This window comes from Branchiostoma belcheri, unplaced genomic scaffold (assembly GCF_001625305.1).
Source record: "Branchiostoma belcheri isolate BF01 breed outbred unplaced genomic scaffold, Haploidv18h27 scaffold38, whole genome shotgun sequence".
In the NCBI taxonomy this organism is placed as follows: domain Eukaryota; kingdom Metazoa; phylum Chordata; class Leptocardii; order Amphioxiformes; family Branchiostomatidae; genus Branchiostoma; species Branchiostoma belcheri.
In genome coordinates this window covers 1,368,397-1,378,459 of record NW_017803998.1, presented here as the reverse complement: position 1 = coordinate 1,378,459, position 10,063 = coordinate 1,368,397, and the positions used below count along the sequence as shown (strand labels likewise).

The 10,063-nt window shown below is 41.4% G+C and overlaps 1 protein-coding gene across 1 annotated transcript in view; it reads left to right on the top strand.

The window, feature by feature from the left end:
* The first annotated feature begins 4,053 nt into the window (after positions 1-4,053).
* The window catches only part of LOC109476581 (keratin, type I cytoskeletal 9-like), a 9,037-nt gene continuing 3,027 nt past the window's right edge, over positions 4,054-10,063 (top strand). Inside the window, exons 1-6 of the mRNA XM_019777567.1 lie at positions 4,054-4,523; positions 6,256-6,316; positions 6,867-6,962; positions 8,078-8,224; positions 8,514-8,639; positions 8,954-9,058. Coding sequence (XP_019633126.1) covers positions 4,132-4,523; positions 6,256-6,316; positions 6,867-6,962; positions 8,078-8,224; positions 8,514-8,639; positions 8,954-9,058 — 927 coding nt within the window. The 5' untranslated portion in view covers positions 4,054-4,131. The remainder of the gene's footprint in view (positions 4,524-6,255; positions 6,317-6,866; positions 6,963-8,077; positions 8,225-8,513; positions 8,640-8,953; positions 9,059-10,063) is intronic.

Genomic DNA, 10,063 nt, shown 5'->3' with positions numbered 1-10,063 from the left:
ATGCTGTATACATAACAACGCGTTGGTTATAAATCTTAACTGCAGACAACCTCTGGTACTGCAGGGGTAGGGGGCGTAGTTAGATTGTCACATTCTGTCCACCATTTTGTCCAATGCTGTTTCTTAAGATTGTTCTGACAACAGTACTTTGCGACAAAAATAGCATAATATGGCCACGAATCTGAACAATTAACTTGCAGTTTCCTTATTGTATCTCTTTGAAACACCAATTTCGTACCTGATTTATGAAATTTAGTTGTTTCTGTCTCTAATTATGTGAGTGGATATCCCTCACAATGTCAATATTCATATTTGCCATTTTGCCATTTACAACTATGCTACTGTAGTATAAAACAATGATTATTTAGAAGAATATTGTCATGTATTGAATCTTCTCATTGATTGATGAATACAGATAGATGGCACACATACTGACACTTCTACTTCTAAAACTTCAGTCACTTCACAATGCAGTCTATACTAGTAATGTACAACCGATCCAAGAGACAGCAGATCCAACAGCTAGCCTAAGATTATTGTTGTCATGTATTGAATCTTCTTATTGATTGATGAATACAGATAGATGGCACACGTACTGACACTTCTACTTCTAAAACTCGTCAGTCACTTCACAAAGCATTCTATACTAGTGATGTATATATATATAAGAGACAAACAGCTAGCCTATGATTATGAAAAAGTGTAAACATTCAAATCATACATTTTGTCTGCATCTTCATCTAATTATAAGCTCAAACTGTGATGATCAAATGGCAATTTATTAAAAAAAGGTGGTAAAATACCAGACTTGTCTCCTTGACATCTTTTCTAGACAGTGTTACACAATTTTTCGCTGTCAGTAGCTGATTGGTCCTCCTTCTACGGGGCTGACCAATCAGAAGGCTGCTAGAAGGTCACGTAGTCAGGTTATCATCTTTTCTAAAATGCTTCTGATTTTGTTCGTATGTTAGCTGTCTGAGTGCAGTTTGATATAGTATTACATGCTTCCACGACCGTCTTCATACCAGTTCTACTGATGGCAGTGATGCTTACATCAAATATACATGGCCTCATACATCTTTACTGATTTCGTTATTGCCAAATCTCATTGGTGGTAAGTTGATAGTATATGTGGTATCAGATAAGAGCTAATGTGCTATAATCATACCCCATGACCTTCTCTATTCTTATCTCATAACCTTGTACTGTTTTTCTTGAATCTTTTTACTGTAGAGTCCTTTCTTTGTATTACGAAGGAGCACTACATAGCTCTATGGTGACTTTTCATATTCATCTTAGGGTCTCTCAGTTCAAGAAGTTATTTTCTGCAAACCACACATAGTTAAAAGTTACAGATAAGCATCCATTATCAGATTTTTAAATCTGCATATTTCCCCGGTCATTGTCCGTAGATAAAGACCTTTATGTACAGTCTCGTCGAATAAGAAGAAAAAAACAACACTTATAGTCATTCGTAATAGGCCGTTGTATAAGTTTATATAAAATTTCATAGAAGGTTGTGACAGAAACTAACCCCTGACAAGGATCTAAGATAGCCGTCTATAAAACAAAACATCTATTTTGTACTGCATATGTACGACTACCCCAAAATATAGTTGTTTTGAGATCGTACGACAATCGTACGACAATGGTGACCGTGCCCTACATCATCATCTACGACAAATCTCCTGTGAATGATATAGGTTATGCCTGGACATATTGTTCCTTACAAACAGAGAAACGCCCATGCCTGGTTTCCGCTCTATTAAAGTCGTATTAGTCTGTCTGACCTTTTGCTACCCTTGTGTGGTGAGCAGGCGCGAGTTCAAAGGTCACGTATCAAAAGTTGCCAAACAGGTTCAACCAAACAAAATTGTCCGCCATTTTGAGTCACTGCTTTCGGTGACCTTTGAAAATAGTCTTTACATTTAGGGCGCCTTTATAAATGATTCAAACTGTACTTGGCAATGAAAAACATATGACTTCACCGACAGATTTTCAACAATAGCTATCAAAGCCTGAGCTTCAAAAGAGATTGTTGGCAAGTATTATATTGTTCCCGAGGGATCGGATACCATATGTAAAGCGCACACCTGTTTTTTGTGTAAAGGGGGCGTTAACCTCGTATTATCATGATAACTTGACTTCATAACATACACACCATATGGTGTAATACAGAGGCATCAAATTTCATCCACTGAACCATTTTCGAAATTAAAATTCCTGAGGAACACTTTGAGTCTGGGAAACAAATACTAGACTAGAATTTTATTGATATCTATTTTATTTTCTATGATTAGAGTAAGAACAAATTACTATAGGGAAATGGAATATAGTGCATATAAATTTTTGTATACAAGCTGAAAATAGTGTATCGTACATATGATTCCTATATATGTATATATTGCTGACCATTTAATACTGGTATTATAATAAGAAAATGAACACGTTTCAAGCTTAATTGAACATGTGCAAGGACTGTTATTAGGAATGGCTCTTGTGATGCACTCGTCCCCATCTATCAAACCTTTTCTTGTCTAATCTCTTTAGATTAAAAACGTGTAAACAGTGGCCCGTGCAAGCAATTGAAACCTTTTCAAAAGAAGTAGGAATAATGCTATTTTGGTAACAAAGAATATATTCTCCAGAGAGTCATTTGTAAAGCTGAATAAAAGCAGAAGTCCCACGTGGAATACTGAAGGTAAACACAGGAAGCAGGTGTAATCTTTTGTGTGGACGATGGATATAAATCGTTAGAGAATAACGTAATGCTATGATAAAATCATCCATTCTCCTATCTTTAGTGTCAAACACAGATGCAATGCCTGCTCCAACGCTAGATGGCGCTTTGTCAACATGACGTTTCCACTAGACTTGTGGCTCTCAAACAAAATGGAGGAAAACATTCGAATGCTTCAGTTTTGTTTTAGTTTCTCGGTATACGTTCAAGACATAATGTGAAACGAATTGTTTTGGTCATTAAGAAATTCATTATCCACCCGACATTTTGTCGTTTTCTTTACATATGTATTACCTTGGAAGTAGGTCTTAATTATTGTCATTTCCTCACCACATTTACCTATAGTTATAGTGCAGTAATGTAGTCAATTACCCCTACATGTGTGTCTACATAAGGTTAAACTAACAGATGCTCAAAAATTTCTTTCCTTAGTAACTTAGTAACATCGTAAACACGCACGCTATAATTCACTTTTTGTTTGAAATATTTATCGAATTGATGTGGCGTTAGACATTACAAAATAACGGGGGGGGGGGGCGTGGGGGCATTAACCAAAATACCTGAAATAAGTGTTGTGTTTAAGACATTCAGTTTTGGGACAGTTGAAATGCTATATGTTTGGGTAACATATCGTGCCATGCTCCCAAAGGGAACAAGAATGGGGAATGTTTTTGTCTGGATTTCAACCGTTCTCTGACCCCATGTCCAGTCCATGCAGATATTGCTCACATGGATTTTAGTCTAAAAGAAAGAAATACTATGATTATAACAACTCATTTAAAATATTCCTGTCGAAATGTGAGTGTGATACTCAAAACAATTGTTGGAATATGTTGCAGAAAGCATTTATGAGTTATTCTAACAACAGACGGGACGTTGGTATAGATACAGACCAGAATCCATTTAACACATTGTTTCAAAAGTAGAGAGAAGTGGAATTAAACGTTTTCCACAACTTAAGGCCGGAGCAGTTCTTAAGGGTGAGGTACAGCGAAATGATATGTCTTCCAAGAAGTCGTATGAAACCGACAGAAGGCAAAAGAGGCGTCCCTGTGTGTGGTAGCCTGGTCGGACTTTTAAGGGCCTGAATTTAAATGGGTCCTTTTAAAACCCCGAGGCCGCCCGTCTATTGTATTAGAAGGGAAGACTCGTTCTTTCAGTCTTCGACCCCTTCCACACGCCAAAAGCCGTAGGCGTAACGAACCAATCAGGAAAGAGGACAGCTAAATGATTGACAGATGAATCTGACGATCTGGCCACAGGGTATGGTTGGATAAGGGGCGACACTCGACTAGATCTTACCGGCTAGGTCGGGTCGCACAGTTTCACCTCATCCGCCTGTTTTTACCCCACTTTCTTTCGTTTCCCTGTGTCAGAATAAAGTGTTGAAAATGTTCGGTATGAGTAGTTTCGGCGGCGGCGGTGGCGGCGGCGGCGGCGGAGGAGGAGGCGGCGCCGGCCTGAGCATCAGTAAGGTAGGCGGCGGCGGCGGCGGCGGTGGGATGAACTCCAGGCAAGAGCTGAACACCCTCAACACCCGCCTGACGGGCTACATCAACAAGGTGAAGAGCCTGGAAGCCCGTAACGCCGAGCTAGAGATGCTCATCGCGGAGGCGGCGCAGGCCCACAAGATGGCAGGCGGCGCGGCGTCCGCTCCCTTCTCCATCGACGACTCGGAGCTGAAGGCCAAGAAAAAGGAGATCCAAGAGCTCGCAAACCAAGTCTCTTACCTGGAGTCACAGAAAAGCACCCTTCTTGCAGAAATCGACAACCTTAGGAGACAGTGAGTGTCATTTTATTGCCTCAGAACCATAGACAGCACTGTAAAATTCCATGTCAGAGATAATACTAGTGGCCCTTTATCCACACGCCCAGGCGAGTCGTAGAATTGATATGACATGTGAGTTCCGCCTGTACGCAAATTTTTTGAAAAATAAACAGAAGAAGTGTAGTAGGTAAATGAGTTTGTCAAGCTTTCGACCTCGATAATTGTTGGTAAATAATGTCAAGATAGAGTTTCATTCGTGACACGTACAAATAACCAGCGAGTCTTGTCACTGTATATCCTTATCAAAACAGGGTTTTATCCTTACCAAAACAGGGATTTAGACATTCCAAAGCCGCTATATGAACACGAAATGTCTCTGACAAAGAATACTGTGTAGAACACCAACTTTCGTACACCTATGGAAGGAATTTCTAAACCCAGAGAAAGGCTGTGCCCTGTTCCAGATTACATATTGTTAAAAAGGGGCGTGTCTGCTTTGGCTGGCGGTATGCGACCATGCCCAATTCGCCCCGTATACAAGTGACGCTTTGCACGCCTCTCTATTGCTCCGTTTTAACAGTTACATAGATACTGATCTACATACCGAAATTTGATATCAGTAACTCCGTATCTTAGGTTATCTATCGATGTGGATAGTCATTATTTTAGCCAGAGAGGCAGTCAACGAAATATCATAGAAACAATCCCCCTTTTTCACCTATAAAAAGTTATTTATTTTCCGCTTTCTCGTTGTGAACTAAGTCCCTAAATTCAAAGCGGTCGAGACTTTGTTATATTTACAAAATATAAACCCAACTAGCCAGTTAATTGCAGTTATGCTTACATTAAACATGATGCTAGTTTAGATGAGCAACAACAAAAAAACACATTAGAATGCCAATTTGTGTTAATTCGTTACAAGGATATGGTTTGTTGGGAAATTATCATTTTTTTAGGACAGGTATTCTACATTCTAAGCACACACCTAGTTGGCTAAAACCCCAGCCCAAACTAGGTGCGGGCAGATCATTGGGCGACGCCATTTTGATTATTCTGGTCAGATATCCCAAGTAGTAATTCTAGTCACGTGACGTCCGCCATCTTGTTTTTTGTGACCGAAGGCGTCCGTCTGGTTCTGCCACAATAGTTTTCTGTGTCGTCTGCAGTTTGGAATGTAAAGTAGTCCAACAGGTGGCGTTACCACGCTTTGCTAAGCAATGGTTAGGTTTGGGGGGCAACTTTTCACAAGTACAACACATATAAACAAGCCAAAGACGTCGTGTAGCACGTAAAACGCGTAAAACATTGCATCTTTTGTACAACTTTCCTTCGAGTGAAGAGAGAGAGATGAAACTCCTCAGAAAGGGAAAATGATACAGGCTCCAAAAAGGATAACTTCTAGACGTTAAAGCAGAAGCCATTGAGTACAAAACAACAAAACACATCCATAAAGAAAATGTTCTAAATGTTCTACTTGGACATTCAGTGCTAAAAGAAAACATGTAACGTTATCTACATTTAGAGAAGAGAACACAAAACCGACCCAACATGTCTAGTCTCAGAAACAGACGATGTTTTGTCTTTTTAGAGACATAACTTGCAACTAGCGTTCAGGTATTGAAGAAATTGTGATAAACCTGTTATAGCTAGCAAATATGATCAAATATGAATAGATTAGATTTGATTTCTTACCACGGAGCATCTAGTTTTAAACGCCTAACATCGCGTGTTATTTCTTAATTCCCAGGCTAGAAGCCCTGCTGAGCAGGAGGTCTGAGTTGGAGTCCGACATCAGTGGAGCTAAAGGGGTGCGTACCATGTCTTGTTTCAGTAGTTTTTTTAACCTTAAAGAGCCTAGGCATCATGTAACATATTTGCACCGAAAATTGTTTGTTTAAAGAAATACTACTCGTTCGATTGTGATTTACTTCCACCTTTCAACTTACATATTTGTGCAATTATCTCACATTTCTGACATTTATGGTTGGCGCTAAAACAACCCACGCGAGGCGCAGTTTGTGGTGCCACCACAAACCACCAGAATGTAAACAAACATGGCTGACAGCTGTGTTTCAAGCTGTCAAACACAATTGTAATATCAACGCGTCGTATGCATAGTTCGGCACTTATTTGCAGTGGATCCTGAGAAGGATTGAGTCAACTTTAAAATGGCCCTAAAAGTTACTTTTTGTGCCGTCCTAGTGTTCCATAATGCATCATGTACAACTTGTTCGGGCTAAAAGTATTATCTCATTCTAAACTTGTTATTATGTCTAAGGACTGTTTGAGCAAAGAGCTTGAACACATCTTCTTTCTTACCTTAAGAAATTCATGCTGACTTGTCTCTGTTTCCTTCAGGAACTGGACGCTGCGCTGGGTGCCTTGGACGGTCTTCAAGACGAAGTGGCGGCGGCGGAGGATGAGATGAGCAACGCTGCCCAGGGCCCTGCACAGGTATGTAGTGTTCTTTATCGGCTTTTCACATCCACCATGTTGGATTTCAGTGTTCAATATGTTCGTACATCTTTAACTGCGGCAAGAAGCGAGAAGAAGCTGAACCTGTAAATAGTAGATCACATTAGTATGTATAGTTTGTAACTATCATTGCTGTATCCTTTTCCCTGTTTACCCATGACCTGTACTTAGCTTATTAGAGCACAAACGTACAATTAAGTTCTTTCATTCATTCATTCATTAAAAATGTACATGACAACATGCTGCTACTTAATCAAATAACTCACCAACACGCCGAGATTCATATGGTAATTATTAAGACGTTTTAAGCCTCTTATGGCTCCTATAATTCTCAAGACAAAGCAAGAAACAAAGAGCCCAGGTTTTTAAGTACAGGTTGTCACTCTAGTACTTGCTATTAAAAAAATGGGTCAAGGTAAAACTACGTCTCAGGATAGAACTCACGGTTCAGCTTGGGAAGCTTTCAGACGGCATCCGCCATCTTTCTTCAGCTCGGGGGAGGGGTCATGTGACCTGGGAGTCAAAGTTCACCAAGGTCACGTGGCTTGACGAGGGTGTTGTGTGTACAACATGTTAGGAGAAGGAAGGGGGTTAGGCATTGGTTACGATTGTATATGTGATACATGTACATGTCCTGGTCAGGATCAGTGCATATTGGTAATGCCTAGCAAAGCATGTAGCCAGTTTGTAAAAAAATTCAGACCATCCCACAGGAATTTGTACTATTGACAATTTGACATGCATGCGTCATGTACGGATTAACGGAACACCTGTTTTACTCCGAAACATTGTGATGGGAGTTAATGGCTCCTCAGACTAAGACACGCATTCTTCTTCTGTTCCAAACACGTGTACATAAGGTCAATGACCTGAACCAGACGTCTGTCACCATGGCCCTGTATCAGACGCCCCTTTGGTTTGGGGATACATCATGTTGCAAGTTGCAGGACAGAGATGGAATCGTGTCAAAACATTTATGAATGTGTTTGAGCAAGAACAGAGTTTGTTAGGATAGACCATGTGAAGGTAAATATTATGCATCTGCTTCACAAATATTACCTTTCTAGTTAACGTGTTTGTTTTTTCTTTCTCAGGCTACAACCATCGAGGAGCAGATCGACGTGGTGCAGGTAGAGCGCCTGCGCGCTGACCTGAACGACTCCCTGCAGGCCTTGCGCGGTGAGTTCGAGCAGCTGGCGTCACAGGGCATCGCTGACGTGGAGGGAGACTGGGAGGCCAAGGTAAGGAACATCCATATATGAAGCACGTTTAAACTGTAATTTCCAACACAACAAATTGGACTCCCACAAATTTTCGACTGTACAACTCTAGTCTTTTGTTTTTCTTTGCACATCTTTGCCTTCTTCGAATAGCATCTGCTCTTATAATCTTTTCAAAACGTCAATCAGAAAAGGACTTCATTGTAGGACAACTCACAAGATACAATGTATGGCAATAGAACTATTGAACACAGTACAAAAAGATACATATAGAATAAACCCTAACATCATACATGTACTGTTTCTCCAGCTGAGGGAGCTCCAGGCTGAGATCGAGAGGCTGAAGGCTCTGCTGGAGGAACTGCGCATGCAGGTCTCACAGCTCAGGGCAGAACTGTCCGCCATCTTGTCTGAGGCAGAGCAGATCAACGCAACGGTTAGTAGTACGATGTTAAACTTTATTCCGACACAAAGGGTACACAAGGATCGAATTTTAACCACTGTCCCCTTAATCAGGATAATTAATGACCAATCACTTAGAAACGTGATCTCGCGAGAGTTATGATGACAGACATGTGACCCTATTCACACGAGACTTTACGGATACGTGACATAAACAACGGCTAGTACGTTGTCTGAAATTACTTTAATCTTTACGTATATTTTAAAGCATGATGGAATATAGGATTTCATGCAGTGCTACAATGATGATGATCTAAACATAGCTATTTTTGTTTACCTCTCGTACAGAACATCAGCCTTGAGCGCGACATCAAGACTAAACGGGAGGAGATCCGTAAGAGGTTGGAAGAGTACCGCATCACCATCGCAGACCTAAACGGAGAGGCACAGAGGGTAAGACATGTCTTAAACCTCCAAACATCTCAAGGCTTGAGTTGCAGATAAGGGGCAGAAAAATGATGCTATAGTCAACAATTGTTTAAGCTAAGGTCCCAATTGGGAAAAGGGGCCCTGGCGGGCAGTTCCCGGGCTGTTTTTTACCACTTTCGGGCGGGACCCCGACGTGGCCCCGCGGGGCACCCTGCGGCTACCGGGCTATTTTTTGGCCCGTCGGGGCCCCGATAAGAATTTAATTCTGAGTTAAATTCTACCCGGGCCCCGTTGACAAAAAGACGCCGTGACCTCATCGTGAGAACACCGAGAGGTACCCCTCCGGTTGCCGGCATTCCACCGGGACACATTTCTTACGTCACAGACCAGATGAACAGAATAAAGGTGTGTACTTCGTAAACCCGGGTAAAATGTGTGACCTCACAGATCAAATGATCACAACAAATACGTGAATTCTGCATTACGTATAGGTCAATACAAGACATCGTCAGAGAATCTGCTGGGTACCTGCCGGGTGCCTGCAGGATACCGACCAAAGAGGGTGACAAAATTTCTAACAAAATGCTACTGAAGGAAACTTTTAATTGTGACCACGACAGCCGATGCCCGCTCGACTCCTGAACCCGGCCGGGGCCAGCCGGGGCTACATCCCCGACGGGCACCGGCGTAATTGGGACCTTAGCTTAAGTGGGGATTGTTGTTCATAATCGTCAAAATGTTGTGCAGACGCGGTATATATAACAAGCCAAGAACAATGGCCCGTTCAAAGATATTTTTCTTTCCATAAACCTGATGATGTGTACCTAGGTGGCAGTTATCATGCCTGATGATGCCTTTGGTACAAATGTACATGGAAAGGTTCTGATGTTATTCCTCTGTTGTTTTCCTTAGATTGACGGAGAGATCCAGTCCGTAGTCGCCCAGTACAACGACCTGCTGAACAAGAAGCTGGCCTTGGAGAAGGAGGTCTTCGACTACGAAAGTCTCGTCGGAAGCGAGAACCAAAGG